General features: G+C 42.5%; 1 protein-coding gene across 1 annotated transcript in view; it reads left to right on the forward strand.

Moving 5' to 3' along the window:
• oxsr1b (oxidative stress responsive kinase 1b) overlaps positions 1 to 18,563 on the forward strand; it is a 279,002-nt gene that overhangs the window by 255,861 nt on the left and 4,578 nt on the right. The window contains exons 15-17 of the mRNA XM_068031431.1: positions 7,153 to 7,205; positions 12,859 to 12,927; positions 15,569 to 15,633. Of these exons, the coding sequence (XP_067887532.1) occupies positions 7,153 to 7,205; positions 12,859 to 12,927; positions 15,569 to 15,633 (187 nt within the window). The remainder of the gene's footprint in view (positions 1 to 7,152; positions 7,206 to 12,858; positions 12,928 to 15,568; positions 15,634 to 18,563) is intronic.

An 18,563-nucleotide genomic window follows, 5' to 3' on the forward strand; every position in this document is an offset into this window, starting at 1 on the left:
TACTGTCAATTATGTACTTTTGAGGTGTAGTTGCTCGTAAAGTGCGAACACACGAAGATTGGAAGATTATGGCAGACCTTCCGCTATCTACACCCCCACTGCCTTTAGCAACTTGGGATGCAAGCCGGCTAGACCAGGTTATTTATCCACTCTAAGCATAGCCAGCCTTTCCACTACATCCTGCCTATCAATTTTCACCCCATCCATTATCTCTACTATCTCCACGTCTACCGATATTTTGTCAGCATCCTCTTAGTAAACACCGATACAAAGTACTCATTAAGTATTCTAACCTGGCCCTGCATATGCCTCTAAGCATATATCGCCCTCTTTGTCACTAATAGGACCCACCCTGCCTCTTACTACTCACTTTAATATTTACATGCCAGTCAAAGATTTTGGGGTTCCCTTTTATGTTAACTGCCATTCTATTCTCATATTCTCTTTGCCAGTCTTATTTTCCTCTTCACTTCCTCTCTCAACTTTCTGTATTTGGCCAGGTTCTTGCTTAACGAATTCACCTGACATGCATCATACACCCACTTCTTTTGTTTCATCATAGTCTCTATCCTCCTCATCATCCAACGCGCCCTGAATTTGATTCCCTTCCCTTTCATCCTTGTTGGAATGTACCTAACCTGTACCTGAAACAATGTCTCCTTTAAAGATCACCCATTGTTCCGTTACTGTTTTTCCCAGCTAAATTCCCTGATTCCATTGAAGTTGGCCCTCTTCCATTTAGAAGTTCTACTTAGATTCTGTCTTGCTCTTCTCCATTACTAAGCTAAACATTAAGATTCAATTATCACTCTTACCCAAGTTCCCCAGCACCAGATCAAACAATGCCTCCTTCTTAGTTAGATCAAGGACAAACTGGTCAAGTAAGTTCTCCTGAACACATTTCAGAAATTCCTCCCCCTCCTTACCCTTTACTCTAACATTAAGTACCCAAATATTGATTGGGATAAAGTCCCCTAATATCACCACTCTGTGTAGTTCTTGCACATCGCTGTGATTTCTTTACAGATTTGCTCCTCTATCTCACTATTTAGAGGTCTATAGAATAGCCCATGGTCATACCTTTCTTGCTTCTCTGCTCTAACCAAATGGATTCTGTCCTTGCCCCCTCAAGGGCATCCTCTCTTTCTAATACTACAATCTTCCCTAATCAGTACTGCCACCTCACCTCCCTTTTCCTTCCCTGTCTTTTCTGAACAATTTGTGCCTTGAATATTAAGCATCCAGTCCTCACCATTTTTTAAGCCACATTTCCATTATTGCCACTGCATCTATTCCCACACAGCTATTTGTGCTTGATGCTCTCAACCTTATTCACCACACTTTGTGCGTTTACGTGCATGCATTTTAAACCTGTTCTTTCTATTCCTTGTAGTTCTTCTTAGTCTGCACTTATCTCATTTGGTACTACTTTCTTCTGTAGTACTGTTCAACACACTCACTTTATGCACCTTATCCTCCTTTTCTACTTCGATATGCTGGTGCCCACCCCCCTGCCAATTTAGTTTAAACTCCCTCAACTGCACTAGTGAACCTCCCCACGAGGACATTGGCCCCAGTCCTGTTGAAGTGTAACCCATCCCTTTTGAATAGGTGTCTCCTGCTGCAGAACAGTTCCCAATGCCCCAAGAATCTGCAGCTCTTCCTCCTGCACCATGCCGCAAGCCATGCATTGTTCTTGTCTTCCTATTTCTACTCTCGCTAGCACAGAACTTATCTGAACCTGTTGGTTTAACTACAGACAGCCCTTACATCAATTTAGCCATACAGAATGATGTACTCCTGAATTTCTATGCCTTTGTAATCAAATGAGTCAGAAGTTGCATGATTTTTTATCAAGAATGCAGGTTTGAAGGGCAAGGCCCAAAATCCGGAGCACAAAATGGGTAAGAAAGATGTGAATCAGGAAATGGTGGTCAAGTATATTAAACTTATATTGAAAAGCCTAAAGATTGTTGAAGAAAGATGTGGGAGAAAAGAATCAAGGAGTTGCACAGTTTGAGGTCTTGGGGTTGGGGGTTGGTATAAGTTAAAACTGAGGGATGATTCTTAATTCCATCAAAGGTCATTTTGAAATGTTTTTTTGCTATCTAGCCCAAAGCAGCTGGTGCTATGGAATCTGTCGCTTGTACAATGCAGTTTTGATTCCACAGTTGGAGAGTAACAACTGCAGAGTCAGCTTAGTTGGAATGTTACTGTTCATGACTTTGCTTTAATCCTTTGTTATTTAGCAAAATAAGCACTGGAAACATTTTAACATCTAGGTAATGCATTTCTGAAGGGGCATTTGTTAGTTTATCTGCAGTCTATTGCACTGTTAATGAGTAACCAGCAGTACAGGCTGATGCAATTTTATTCATTAATTTTACTCTTTCAGGGTTAAGATCTGTGTTGAAAACTCAGATCTTTGCAAAAGGGGATCATTTGTATTTCTGAATTAAATATCACTGAGATAGATTTCTTTCCGGCCCAAGCGTAAGAGTCTGGCTCAGCGCAGAGCCTGAGGGAGGACAACAGTGAAGATAGCTCATTGAGAAAGTGGGTCTGGTACTTGGGCAGGTGGGACAAAGGCAGGATTTTAAATGAGAAGTGAGAGGGATGGAAGATGAGACACTCAAAGGAGATGAAAGTGCTAGAAGAGAAAAATTCCTCCCCATTTTCTTCAATGCTCCTACTGTTCATTATTTCAAGTAGCATGGAGTAACTTCTTTTGTTGGACGTGTGCATAATAAATAAAATATTGAGGACTTTGAGTCACAGACTGGAAAGTAGCTAATATAACCCCTCTATTCAAGAAGTGGGGGAGGCAGAAAACAGCTAACTGTAGGTCCGTTAGCTTGGCATCTGTCATGGGGAAGGTGTTAGAATCGATCATTAAGAAGGTTGTAGCTGGGCACTCAGAAAAACTCCACATAATTGGGAATAGTCAGCATGGTTTTGTGAAAGAGAAATCCTGTTTAACCAATTTGTTGGAGTTCTTTGAAGGAGCGACATGTGCTGTGGATAACGGGGAGCCTGTTGACGTACTGTACTTGGATTTCCAGAAGGCATTTGACAAGGTGTCACATAAAAGGTTATTGCAGAAAGTAGGAGCTCATGGTGTAGGGGGTATTATATTAGCATGGACAGAGATTGGCTGGCTGGCAGAAAGCAGAGAGTATGCATAAATGGGTCCATTTCTGATTGGCAGAATGTGACGAATGGAGTCCTGCATGGGTTATGTGCTGGGGCCTCAACTTTTTACAATTTATATCAATGACTTAGATGAGGGGAGCAATGGCATGATTGCTAAATTTGCAGATGACATAAAGATAGGTAGGAAAGTATGTTGTGAAGAGGACATAAGGAGGTTGCAGACTGATATATGTGTAAATGGAGAACGACTGCAGAATTCCGATGGCAGAGGGATCTAGGTATTTTTAGTGCAAGAGTCACAAAAGGTTAGTATGCAGGTACAGCAGGTAATAAAGAAGGCTAATGGAATGCTATCCTTTATTACAAGAGGAATTTGAAAATAAAAGTAAGGATGTTGTGCTTCAGTTATACAGGGCATTGATGAGACCACATCTCTAATACTGTGTGTAGTTTTGGTCTCCTTAGTTAAGGAAGGATGTAAATGCATTGGAGGCAGTTCAGAGGAGGTTTATTAGATTGATAACTGGAATGCGCAGGCTGTCTTATGAGGAAAGGTTGGACAAACTTGGCTTGTTTTCACTGGATTTTAGAAGAGTGAGGGGAGACTTGATTGAAGTTTATAACGGTCTTTGACCAGGTGGTTGTGGAGAGGATCTTTCCTCTTGTGGGTGAGTCCAGAACTAGGGGGCACTGTTTTAAAATTAGGAGATGCCCTTTTAGGACAGATGAGAAATTTTTTCTCTGAGGGTTGTGTGACTTTGGAACTCTCTGCCTCAGAAGGTGATGGAGATGAGGATTGAATATTTTTACAGCAGAGTTAGATAGATTCTTTATAGGCAAGGGAATCAAGGGTATCGGGGGTAGATGGGAGTGTGGAATTCGAAACACAAACAGATCAGCCATGATCTTATTGAATGGTGAAGCAAGCTCGAGAGGCCAAATGGCCTACTTCTCCTAATTCGTATGTTCACGTGTTTCCAGTTACATTCAAGCAATCTGCCAAATTTCAACCAATTAAAAGAAATTCATTGAACCACTACTTAGGAACATAGAGAGCTAGAAAAGTCCTTTGCAGCCCGTTTGGCTAGTCCCATTGACTATATGCCATGCCACCCATCATGCCCATCTCTCTTGGACATGCACTTGAAGTGCTATAACCTACAAGGCTGCGGACCAAGAGCTGGAAAGTAGGATTAGGCTGGATGTCTGCTGGCTGGCACGGACACGATGGGCCAAATGGCCTCCTTCCTTGCTTAAGTTTTTATGACCCTTTATAGGATACTCTCCTGCCACCTCCAAAGATTTATGCATGTGAACTCACAGCTCCCTACACATTCTTTAGAACTGTGCCATTAAGTCTATATTGCCTTCTTCTTTTGGGCCTCCTTATCTCGAGAGACAATGGATACGCGCCTGGAGGTGATCAGTGGTTTGTGAAGCAGCGCCTGGAGTGGCTATAAAGGCCAATTCTGGAGTAACAGGCTCTTCCACAGGTGCTGCAGAGAAATTTGTTTGTTGGGGCTGTTGCACAGTTGGCTCTCCCCTTGCGCCTCTGTCTTTTTTCCTGCCAACTACTAAGTCTCTTCGACTCGCCACAATTTAGCCCTGTCTTTATGGCTGCCCGCCAGCTCTGGCGAATGCTGGCAACTGACTCCCACCACTTGTGATCAATGTCACACGATTTCATGTCGCGTTTGCAGACGTCTTTATAACGGAGACATGGACGGCCGGTGGGTCTGATACCAGTGGCGAGCTCGCTGTACAATGTGTCTTTGGGGATCCTGCCATCTTCCATGCGGCTCACATGGCCAAGCCATCTCAAGCGCCGCTGACTCAGTAGTGTGTATAAGCTGGGGATGTTGGCCGCTTCAAGGACTTCTGTGTTGGAGATATAGTCCTGCCACCTGATGCCAAGTATTCTCCGAAGGCAGCGAAGATGGAATGAATTGAGACGTCGCTCTTGGCTGGCATACGTTGTCCAGGCCTCGCTGCCGTAGAGCAAGGTACTGAGGACACAGGCCTGATACACTCGGACTTTTGTGTTCCGTGTCAGTGCGCCATTTTCCCACACTCTCTTGGCCAGTCTGAACATAGTGGAAGCCTTACCCATGCGCTTGTTGATTTCTGCATCTAGAGACAGGTTACTGGTGATAGTTGAGCCTAGGTAGGTGAACTCTTGAACCACTTCCAGAGCGTGGTCGCCAATATTGATGGATGGAGCATTTCTGACATCCTGCCCCATGATGTTCGTTTTCTTGAGGCTGATGGTTAGGCCAAATTCATTGCAGGCAGACGCAAACCTGTCGATGAGACTCTGCAGGCATTCTTCAGTGTGAGATGTTAAAGCAGCATCGTCAGCAAAGAGGAGTTCTCTGATGAGGACTTTCCGTACTTTGGACTTCGCTCTTAGACGGGCAAGGTTGAACAACCTGCCCCCTGATCTTGTGTGGAGGAAAATTCCTTCTTCAGAGGAAGAAGGAATTCCTTCTTCCTATCCCTATCCCTTCTGCTAAACTGCATTACCTCACATTTCTCTCTATTAAATTCCATCTGCCACTTGTCTGCCCATTCTGCTAGCCTAAGTCGATTGGTATCATCCTCACTGTTTGCTACACCTTCAAGTTTTGTACCATCAGCAAATTTTGAAATTTTACTGTATTCCAATATCCAAGTCATTTTTACTAGTCCTAGTGGTCCTAGCACTGATCCTTGGGGAACATCGGTATCTACCATGCTCCAGTCTGAAAAACAACCATTTACCACGACTCCCTGTTTTCTGTCCTTAAACCAATTTTTTTTTATTCAAGCCAACACTGACCATCCTATTCCACGTTAAGCAGCCTTTTGTTCCTTCTTTGTGTACACAGTGGTACTGCGTAGTGCCAAGGAGCACATTGGAAATGAAATATGTGTTCAGGAATGTTGTATTTCTGTCATATAGTTCTGATCCAAATAATGCAAGTGAAGCTGGAGTAGTTTGTCAGCATAGCCCTAGCTTTAAGCTAACTTCTATTTATTATGTTTTTACACATCTAGAAACAATAGTGAAAAATATAATTTCTTTTACACTTAGTGAATAAAGAGAGGTTGTGTGGGTGACTAATAGGGGCCTTATAGAACTAGACACGATAATTAGGGGCGGCACAGTGGTGCAGTGGTTAGCACCGCAGCCTCACAGCTCCAGCGACCTGGGTTCAATTCCGGGTACTGCCTGTGTGGAGTTTGCAAGTTCTCCCTGTGTCTGCGTGGGTTTCCTCCGGGTGCTCCGGTTTCCTCCCACATGCCAAAGACTTGCAGGTTGATAGGTAAATTGGCCATTATAAATTACCCCTAGGATAGGTAGGTGGTAGGGAAATATAGGGACTGGTGGGGATGTGGTAGGAATATGGAATTAGTATAGGATTAGTATAAATGGGTGGTTGATGGTCGGCACAGACTCGGTGGGCCGAAGGGCCTGTTTCAGTGCTGTATCTCTTATTTAAAAAAAAAATTAATTGCATAGGTAAAATGCATTATGGCACAGTGTATGGGAGCCCTGGTGTTTGATGGCAGAGCATGTTGGTAACCTGGTGTGTGGCACCACATTAATGAATCTGCAGTCTATTTTGGTGGAGGGGGGTGGGGGGGGAACATGTATAATGGTATCCTTGTACAGAGTGGGAAAGAAAAATCTAAAGGGGAATCTGTAAGGCACTGCTGAGTGCCCCCAGGCATTATGGATTGATTGACAACGAGCAACTGGTCCTCAGTTGTGCACGACACCTACTGAAAGGCGAATAAAGGGATTTGTGCTCTCCAAAAAAAGCTTTTATTTGACAAAGTAAACCAGAAAAAAAAGGTCTTTTGTAAAAGATGATTCAGAGTGAAACTGATTATTACATTAACTAAACCCTTCATTTAAATTACTATTTTATACCTTCCATCCATTGTCTATTAACCAAATCCTAACAGATGTTTGGAGCAGTGGTTTTTAATTGGAAAATATCATTCTTTTCACAGGAATTTGAAGAAGGAGTTAAATGACATAAGATTTGAATTTACTCCAGGTAGAGGTAAGATGTTAGTTCATTTTTGTTGTCCCATATTTTTGATTTCATGCTGCAGGTAAGGGATGTCAGTGTTGGGAATCTGCTGCCACTATTGGCCATTTATGGATCGCCAAAGCCCTTTACACTAACCCATTAAGGCATCTTAATCCCAGACACAAGACAAATACCCCTACTGGAGCAATGTATTTTCATTTCTCACACCCAGTCAGCTGTTAATTTGTGCCGAACAGTGCACAAGTTTGTGGTGTGAGCTAACACGCACTTGAACTGGCAAGTCCCAAGCATCAATAAAAAGACTATCAATTTCAGGAGCTCGGATAGCTCAGTTTGATTTTTCTCTCTCCTCTTTATTCGCCTTGTACAATGGAAAGCAATGCATTATAGATCTGATCCTGGCCTTCAATGACTGCCACTGTAAAGCTCGGCATTAGGAATACAGATCAAAATAACTGACCTGTGTCTGTTTTCCATACTGCTGCATGACAAAGATTGGAAGTAATTTTATGAATAATTGTTGGCATAACTTTCTGGTACTCTGTGTTAACTGTGCATAGATTCCAAATGTCCTTGAATTGTGATGCAGCTTTGTACCATACCCTAAACATAATTCTGAATGTCCCTGTATTGTGACACAACTTTGTAAAATGTACTGAGCCAGCAGTCCTGTCTGTTTTTATGATCAAAAGTTCACGAAGACCATAGTTGAATGGAGTTAATCAGTAGATACATTAAGTCACCACACACTAATCTTTCAAACCAAAAGCACAAATGGTTGAAAGGGGTTTACCTTTCCAATTGCTGGATATTGAGAATTGGTAGGACATTGCTTTCCAGTTAGAGCCATACAGAGATACAGCACTGAAACAGGCCCTTCGGCCCACCGAGTCTGTGCCAACCAACAACCACCCATTTATACTAATCCTACATTAATCCCCTATTCCCGACCACATCCCCACCATTCTCCTACCACCTACCTACAAGAGGGGCAATTTACAATGGCCAATTTACCTATCAACCTGCAAGTCTTTGGCTGTGGGAGGAAACCGGAGCACCCGGTGGAAACGCACGCAGTCACAGGGAGAACTTGCAAACTCCGCACAGGCAGGACCCAGAACTGAACCCAGGTTGCTGGAGCTGTGAGGCTGCAGTGCTAACCACTGTACCGCACCAAATTCCAATTGTTTGGTAAGTTAGCTGATTATGTGACGTTTAGTACTCTGTGCTGCTTTCAGAACTCTACTTATTCCTCGCCTGCCACCTTCTGTTTTTTTCCAAGAATAGTCTGTATGATTTCATAGTGCCAGTAGCCCTTCAGTATCCAAGCCAAGTGATTATTCATCACTCATGGATAGTAAGTGCCAGCAGGTTATTTGACCACTGAGGGCAGCAAAGCCAAACACAATCCTGTCCTCAGCAAGCATCATTGGGTAGGCAGCAGGAGGCCTTGATTATCTCTTTCCCTTCTTCACTCGTGTAGTGTTGTAACATCCTAATTGCCATCTTGGATGAGATAGCTAACTTGGCACAGAATCATAGAATGGCTACATTCTGAAGGAAGCCATTTGGCCCATTGCGTCCATGGTGGCTATCTGCAAGATCAGCTGAGCTAGTCCTGCTCCCCAGCCTTTCTCCTGTAGCCCTGCAATTTTATTTTCTTCAGATAATCATCCAATTCTCTTTTGAAAGCCATGATTGAATCTGCCTCCACCATGCTTTCAGGCAGTGCATTCCAGATCCTAACCACTCACTGCATTAAAAAAAAGTTTTTCCTCATCACCTTTGCTTCTTTTGCCATTCTCATTAAATCGGTGTCCTCTGGTTGACCTTTTCACCAATGGGATCAGTTTCTCCCAATCTACTCTGTCCAGACACTTAATGATTTAGAACACCTCAATCAAATCTCCTCAATCTTCTCTAAAGAGAACAGCCCCAGTTTCTCCAATCTATCCACTTAACTGAAGTCCCTCATCCCTGGAACCATTCTCGTAAATCTTTTCAGCACCCTCTCTCATGCCTTTACATCCTACCGAAAGTGTAGTGCCCAGAATTGGGCGCACAAATTCGGTTGAGGTCGGTCCAGTATTTGATAAAAGGTCACCATAACCTATTGCTTTTTTACTCTGTCTCTATTTATGAAGCCCAGGGTCCTGTATGTCGTCTTAAACACCTCCTCAACCTGCCCTGCCACCTTTAACGATTTGTGCACATATATCCACAGGCCCCTCTACTCCTGGACCCACTTTAGAATTCGATTCTTAATTTTATATTGTGTCTCCTCGTTCTTCCTACCGAAATGTATCACTTCATACTTCTCTGCATTAAATTTCATCTGCCACGTGTCCGCACTTTCCACCAGCCTGTCATTGTCCTCTTGAAGTCTATCATTATCCTCACAGTTCACAATACTTCAAAGTTTTGTGTCATCTGCAAAATTTGAAATTATGCACTGCACGCACAAGTTTAGGTCATTAATATAGATCAAGAAAAGCAGCAGTCCCAATACTGACCTCTGGGGAGCCCCGCTTTATACCTTCCTCCAGTCCGATAAACAACCGTTCACTGCTCTGTTCCTATCAGTCAGCCAACTTCATATCTATGCTGTCATTTTCCCTTTTATTTCATGGGCTTTAACTTTGCTGAAAAATATATGTATTGTGGCACTTCATCAAACGACTTTTGTAAGTCTATGTACACCACATCAACCACATTACCCTTTATCAACCTTCTCTGCTACCTCATCAAGTTAGTTAAACACTATTTGCCCTGAACAAATCTGTACTTGTTTTCCTTAATTAATCCACATTTATCTAAGTGGTAATTTTGCCCTGGATTATCATTTCTAAATGCTTTCCCACCGCAGAGGTTAAACTGACTGGCCTGTAGATGTTGGGCGTATCCTTACGCCCTTGTTCAAAAAAAGGGTGTAACATTTGCAATTCTTCAGTCCTCTGGCACCACCCCTGTATCTAAGGAGGATTGGAAGATTATGACCAGTGCTTTTGGACTTTCCACCCTCACTTCCCTCATTATCTTCAGACCCGTCTGATTCGGTCCTGGTGACTTATCAACTTTAAGTACAGCCAGCCTTTCTATCAATTCATCCTCTTCATCAATTTTCAGTCCATCAAGTGTCTCAGCTACCCCAGCTTTTGCTATGACTTTGGCAGCAGCATCTTTCTTGGTAAATGCAGATGCAAAGACTCATTTAGTACTCAGCCATGCCCTCTGCCTGCATGCGTAAATCCCCTTTTGGGTCTCTCATCAGTCCCACTCCTCTTTTTATAACCGTTTTGCTATTTATGTACCTAACTTTTGTATTCCTTTTTCTGTTAGCTGCCAGTCTCTTCTCATACTGTCTTTTTGTTTCTCTTATTTTTCACTTCCTTTCTGAACTTTCTATATTCAGCTTATTTCTTGTATTATTGATCTGACATCTGTCACATGCACCTTTTTTTTCTGCTTCATCTTACTCTATCTCTTCCGGCATCCAGGAAGCTCTGGCTTTGTTTACCCTACCTTTCCCGCTCATGGGAATGTACCCCAACTGTACCTGAACTATTGCCTCTTTAAAGGCAGCCTACTGTTCCGTTCTAGTCTTGCCTGCCAATCTATGATTCTATTTTACCTGAGCCATCGCTGTTCTCAACCCGTTGAAATTGACGCTCACTGAATTTATTATTTTTTACTCTGGGTTGTTTCATGTCCTGTTCCTTAGCTAACCTACACCTTATGATACTATGATCACAGTCCCTTAAATCTTCCCCTACTGACACTCAATTCACTTGACGCACCTCATTCCCAGAACCAGATCCAGCAATATCTCAGTCCTCAATGGGTTGGCAACATACTGACTTCATTCTCATGAACACTCTTCAGAAACTCTTCCCCTTCTCTGCCTATTACTGTCCCAGTCTATACTTGGATAATTAAAGTCTCCTTTTATAACTACTCTATACTTTTTACATCCTTCTGTAATTTCTTGCAAATTTGTTCCTCTATATATTTCCCATTAGTTGGTGGCCTATAGAATACACCCAGCAGTGTTATGTAGTGTATATTGTTTCTTAGCTCTAACCAGATAGTTTCTGTCCTGAACTCTTGTGGGACATCATCTCTCCCTAGCACTGTTATATTATTCTTTTTCAATATTACCACCCCTCCATCTTTTTTTGCTTACCTTTCCTGAACACCTTGTATCCAGGAATATTGAGTACCCAGTCCTGCCCTTTTTTGTGCCAGGTCTCTGTTATCGCCACAATATCATCTTCTCACATGGCTATGTGCACCTGCAGCTCACCAACCTTATTTACCACGCTCCTTGTGTTCACATACATGCACAGTAAACTTAATTTAGACCTTATTGCATTTTCTCTTACTTTGATCCCACCTGACCCCTATTTCTTACTCTAGGATTATCTGCCTCTCTCCCAATTCTTTGTGCACCTTGTTTTTCCTCTCTGATGTTACCTCTAGGTTCCCCATCTCACCTGTGCCCCCGCCAAGTTAGTTTTAACCCTCTGCAATAGCAGTAGCAAGCCACTCCATAAGGACATTGGCCCTGGCTCAGTTCAAGTACAATTCGTCCAGCCTATACATGTCCTATCTTCGCCAGGGCGGCGCAGTGGCTAGCACCACAGCCTCACAGCTCCAGTGACCCGGGTTCAATTCTGGGTACTGCCTGTGTGGAGTTTGCAAGTTCTCCCTGTGTCTGCGTGGGTTTTCGCCGGATGCTCCGGTTTCCTCCCACCACCAAAGACTTGCAGTTGATAGGTAAATTGACCATTATGCATTGCCCCTAGTATAGGTAGGTGGTAGGGGAATATAGGGACAGGTGGGGATGTTGTAGGAATATGGGATTAGTGTAGGATTAGTATAAATGGGTGGTTCATGGTTGGCACAGACACGGTGGGCCGAAGGGCCTGTTTCAGTGCTGTATCTCTAAATAAATAAAACAAAAGAACCGGTCCCAGCGTCCAAGGAATCTAAAGCTCTCCCTCCTGCACCATCTCTCTAGCCACGTATTCTTCATCTCTGACCTATTTCTATTCTCACTAGCATGTGGCACCAGGAGTATTCCAGAGATTACTACCTTTGAGGTCCTGCCTGCTAGTTTCTTTCCTAGCTCCCTAAAATCTGCCTGCAGGACCTCATCACTCTTTCTCCCTATGACTTTCAGAGGATGGAAGATTCTTGCGGGCAGTGGCATGCTCTGGGTGAGATGAGCCAGTTTTGGTACTGCAGGTCATGCTGCTTTTAGGCCAGTAACTGTGGTTAATGGCAGCTCATTTATGGTTAGATCAGCAATGCTAAGCATCCTATTTTCCCAGCTGAAAGAACTGCTAGAAGAAGGAAACAATGAGAAGAGATGGAAAAGATACAAGTTAACCTTTTAGCCTGAACTGATGTGGACCACGACTTGTTACCCTCCCCCAAGATTGCTCTGCAGATGCTCGGTGACACCCTTGGCTCTGGATTGAACCTGGGGCCTTTACAGTCTGTACTAACTCAAACATTGACGGAGGCAAAAATATCTTTGAGATAAAACAAAAAATGCATAATGTTGGAGTTCTGATTATGGACAAATCATTGAATTTTTAAAATAAGTATAACACTGATTAACCATGTAATTAACAAGTACATACATTTGTTCTGACAGATACAGCAGATGGTGTTTCCCAAGAGCTTGTTTCTGCAGGTCTGGTTGATGGAAAAGACGTAGTAATAGGTAACTATTGCCAGGACTGCATTATAGTTTCTGATTTTGAGGATTTTTTTGGCAAAAATTTTCACATGCTCATATTGGATACAGTAGTGTTGTGGCTACATTTACTGTATTAATCCAGATACCTGGACTAATATTGCTGAGAATGTGAGCTCAAATCCCACTGAGAATTTGAATATAATTTTTAAAAAAACATGAAATGAAAAGCTAGTATTAATAAATGTGATTGAGAAGCAATTGGGTTGTTACTAAAACCACCACTCCCTTCTCGAGGGCAGCAAGGAACAGGCAATAAATGCCGACCTTGCCAGCAACATCCTGAGAACTAACTTTAAAATAACTTGACTTTCAGAGGATGGAAGATTCTTGCGGGCAGTGGCATGCTCTGGGTGAGATGAGCCAGTTTTGGTACTGTGGAACATGTTGCTTATAGGCCAGTAACTGTGGTTAATGGCAGCTCATTTATGGTTAGATCAGTAATGCTAAGCATCCTGTTCTCCCAGATGAAAGAACTGTGCTAGAAGAAGGAAACAATGAGAAGAGTTGGAAACGATCCAAGTTAACCTTTAGCCTGAAAGTTCTTGAAATCCCATTTGAATTTAAGAATCTATGTAGCAAGCTGAAGTTTTTTTTGAAGATAAACATTTTAAATGTGTGATAACACACTGAAATATCAACGCACAGCAAGTGATGGACTCTACCATTTCTCTAAGTTCCAACTGTCCACCTGAGAGGTGTGGTGTGAAGGCTGGCTGTATCTCCATTCAACAAACCAATTGTGTATATTTTCATAGGCAGTGTTGGTAGCAGAGGTAATGTCATTAGTTGCCAGCGCACTGAGGAGAAAAGAGGAAGTGTTCTGATGAGACAGTTTCTCTCTCCACAGATGCTGCCAGACCAGTTGAATATTTCCAGCACTTTGCATCCGCAGTATTTTGCTTTTATATAAGGAGAAAGCATTGGTTGAAAATTAGCTGCTACTTTAGGGTGGAAATTTAATGCAAAAGTAACTGAGTTTGAACTATGCTGACTCTGTATAATCTGGCTTGAGCTTGATAACTTAGTCCTTTCTGATCAAGACTATTTCATAAGTGGTAATTAGAATGAAAAAAGGGACTATTTGATTTCAGCAGAAAGAGACAATGATATGAACGTTTAAGATTTACGTGAATGGAAATTTGTCTTGGGTGGTAGCGAAAAACGGATGGTTTCACTTCAGTCACCAGTTATACACACCACCTGACATTCTGTTCCATTAGTTATATGTCATTTCTATAACTGGTAGGGAAGGCGATACTGCCTTTTCTGCATTACCTCCCAAGACTAATGTCTATCCATATTATTTTCTATTTTATTGGCTTGGCCCTCTCCCCAGCCAGCCTTCCACATTGCTGGGACTTGGAGGAGTACATCTGTTAATGGATGCTAGGGATATATCCCATTTGGCTCCACATAACTCTATAACCCAATGCTCCATTTGGTAATGTGCTCCTAGTTTGACAAGCAACAAGAAATTTACTAGCCATTGAGATTAATGTAAAAATCTAGGAGTGCACAGGACCAGAAAAAAAAACACAGCGGCTCTTCTATTTTTCATCATCCATTCACCAATGTCACCACTAAACTTTAAAATAAAAGCAAAATACTGCAGATGCTGGAAATCTGAAATAAAAACAAGAAATGCTGGAAATACTCAGCAGGTCTGGCAGCATCTGTGGAGAGAGAAGCAGAGTTAACGTTTCAAGTCAGAAGGATCACTGACCTGATATGTTAACTCTGCTTCTCTCTCCACAGATGCTGCCAGACCTGCTGAGTATTTCCAGCATTTCTTGTTTTGATTTCACCACTAAATGTATTTTGTTGAAGCCAGTCCCTTGATCTCCTCCCTTCCTAGCTCGTGAGCATCCAGCTTCCCCTCCATCCCGTGACCACATACAGCATCAACCTGCTCCTATCCTCTGGTTCATTCCCTACTCATTTCAATCCTGCACTCGATGCTTTCATCCTATCTTCAACTACCATCCAATATTCAACATTTTCCTTCTTTCTAAGGTTCTGGCATATGCTGTCTTGTATCAATGCTCCCACCTCACTCATTACTCCCTCATTGAAACCCTCTAGTCAGGTTCTGCCCTGCCCACAGCACCAAAACTTCACCATTCAGACTCACACCTGCTCACAGTTGCCTCTCGATCTCTTTGCCTATTGCACTATAAATATTTGTTCTCTGGATGCATGTAGTGCAGGCAAAGTCACTCTTCTTATCTGCGAAGGTGGTGGGCCATCTCCTTGAACTGCTTCAGTCTTTGTGCTGATGATGCTTCCACGATGGTGGTGGGCATGTAATACCAGGATTTTGGCTCCGTGGCGATAAAGGAATGTTAGTATATGTCTCGGGTTAGTATAAGATTGGGAGGGGAACTTGGGGGTGTTCCCACAATCTTGCTCCTCTTGACATTCTTGATGCAAGAGGTTCTCAGTTGTGGTCTCTTTTGAAGCAAAGTGCTATCTGAAAACATAATCAGTAAATAATAAACCAAGGTGGATTCAGTATGGGTAGGGGACAGGGATTTAACTTTTCTAAATGTATTTTAACAAACAATAATGATTAATTTAAATATTTGTATTTTTTTAATGAAATTAGTTGCAGCAAATCTACAGAAAATAGTGGATGAACCGGCTACAAATAGATCTGTCACTTTCAAATTGGTGAGTATAAGATTTCCATACTGATGGTTACACTGCAGTTAGGATATTGTTCTCAAAATATCATGTTATAACTAGTTTGTGAGTCACTGTTAACTGACTATTCAGATTCAGGAAAGGATATGGGTGGTGCCCATTGCGGGATTTAAATCTGAGGCAGGTGCACAGATGCTGGTGAGTCATTTGCAGTCCTCAGTAGGCCTCCCGCTTCTTGCGTGTCTGCGCTGCTATGCATCACTCACCTGCTGTGGGATTCACCTGGAGTGGGGGAGAGAAAGAGACACTAAAAGAAAGTGTTTTAGAAAAGGGACACCAGTGGGCTTAGTGAAGTTGTATGATTTGCAAGGGATGTGGGTTCTGTGAGAGGGTTCTGTAAAACTAGTCTCGGAGGAATTCATTACTCAGGAATGTGACTCTCGACAGAGTGATTGACTCCCCCGTAATTGAATTGTGTCCAGAAGCCTTTTTTTGTATTATAGTTCATTTTACAAGTTTTAACCTCATTCAGAAAATGTAACAAAGTAGAAACATCATAGCAGTGGCGCAGTGGTTAGCACCGCAGCCTCACAGCTCCAGGGACCCGGGTTCGATTCCGGGTACTGCCTGTGTGGAGTTTGCAAGTTCTCCCTGTGTCTGCGTGGGTTTCCTCCGGGTGCTCCGGTTTCCTCCCACAAGCCAAAAGACTTGCAGGTTGATAGGTAAATTGGCCATTATAAATTGTCACTAGTATAGGTAGGTGGTAGGGAAATATAGGGACAGGTGGGGATGTTTGGTAGGAATATGGGATTAGTGTAGGATTAGTATAAATGGGTGGTTGATGTTCGGCACAGACTCGGTGGGCCGAAGGGCCTGTTTCAGTGCTGTATCTCTAATAAACCTACAATATGTTGAATACGTGCTTATAAGGACTAGCTGAATCCACGGTTTTGTAAAGTTTGGAGCTCAGTGTCCATGAGCATATAAATGAAGTACATGCCCTCTGAAATGGCCTAGCAAGCCACTCAGTTCAAGGGCATGAGGGATAGCAACAAATACCGGTCTTGCCAGCAATGCCCATATCCAATGAAAGAATTTTTAAAAAGTACAGGGAGAGAGAGGACTTGCAATATTGTATGTAGCTTACTGTAAGTATGGATATACATTCAAAAGCTGAATTGTAGTTGGGAATATGGTACAGGTTAAACAGTTGACTATACTGAGTAACTTTGTACAGGGAGATAATTACATCAGTAAGCTTTTGTTTCCTTCTATTTCCTTCCTTCCTCTCCTAAAGGTACTGATTATTGCTGGAACATAGTTCCATTGTTGCTTTCCCCCTTGCCGTATATAAGAACATAAGAACTAGGAGCAGGAGTAGGCAATTCAGCCCCTCGAGCCTGCTCCACCATTCAATACGATCATGGCTGATTTCATCTTGGCCTCAACTCCACTTTCCTGCCCATTCTCCATAACCCTTCAACCCATTTCTAATTAAAAAATCTGTCTATCTCCTCAAATTTACCCAATGTCCCGGCATCCACCGCACTCTGGGGTAGTGAATTCCACAGATTCTCCTCATCTCTGTTTTAAATCTGCTACCCCTTATCCTAAAACTATGATCTCTCAATCTAGATTGCCCCATCCTCTCTGTCTACTTTGTCAATCCCCTTAATCATCTTATATACCTCAGTTAGATCTCCTCTCATTCTTCTAAACTCCAGAGAGTAAAGGTCTAAACTGGTCAATCCCTCTTCATAAGACAAGCCTCCCATCTTTGGAATCAATTGAGTGAACTTCCTCTGAACTGCCTCCAATGCAACTACATCCTTTCTCAAGTAAGGGGACCAAAACTGTACGCAATACTCCAGGTGCGGTCTCACCAATGCCTTGTACAGTTGCAGCAACACTTCCCTACTTTTATACTCTATCCCTTTAGCAATAAATGCCAAAATTCCATTTGCCTTCCTTACCATCTGCTGTACCTGCAAATTAGTTTTCTGCGATTCATGCACGAGGACACCCAGATCCCTCTGCACCGAAGCACTCTGAAGTTTCTCTCCATTTAGATGATAATTTGCCTTTCTATTCTTCCAACCAAAATGGATAACCTCACACTTATCCAAGTTAAAATCCATCTGCCAGATTTTGGCCCATGTATCCAGTCTATCCATATCCATTTGTAGATTTCTTATTTCTTTATTGCCACCTACTGTCCCACCTATTTTAGTGTCATCTGCAAATGTGGCTATAGTACCTTCTATCCCTGCATCCAAGTCATTTATATAGATTGTAAATAGTTGGGTCCGAGGACCAAACCCTGTGGCACCCCACTAGTTACATCTTTCCAACCAGTAAAAGACCCATTTATCCTGACTCTCTTGGTTAGCCAATCCTCTATCCAATAAATTTTCCCTAACCCCATGTGAACTTACCTTGTGTGCAGCACCTTATCAAATGCCTTCTGGAAGTCCAGATAAACTACATCTACTGGATCCCCATTATCCAGTCTTAGTGCACTCTTGCTAGGCTGGCTGAAACCAGCTAACAGTCATATTGGGGTCCTTCCTGGTTTGTCTGGCTCAGTGTTAGTCTTGGCAGTAAGGCTAAAAATCAAGGGAAGTGCTTTTTTGACTTTTGATTTGAATATTGTGTCAGTTGGTAATTGTGCTATGGTATTTCTGTGATTTTGGGGGGGTTTCACAAGTACATTTGAGGTGAGGATACAAGGAAACAGCAGGCATATTGGATTAGAGTAGATAGTCCCACTGTCGAGCTAGCATTGGGATAGGCATCATGGATGCCTGTTGTGCCATTTTCTGTCACTGGTTAATTATCCATTTTTTTTAAATTAAATTGCTACTTGCTATGTTCTTGTCCTGTGCATGCACATTCTTGCAGCAGAATCCTGGTTAATGTTAACCCTGAGCATGACAAAGCAGTGAGACCAATTAGTA

Source organism: Heterodontus francisci, chromosome 5 (genome assembly GCF_036365525.1).
Source record: "Heterodontus francisci isolate sHetFra1 chromosome 5, sHetFra1.hap1, whole genome shotgun sequence".
Taxonomy (NCBI): Eukaryota; Metazoa; Chordata; class Chondrichthyes; order Heterodontiformes; family Heterodontidae; genus Heterodontus; species Heterodontus francisci.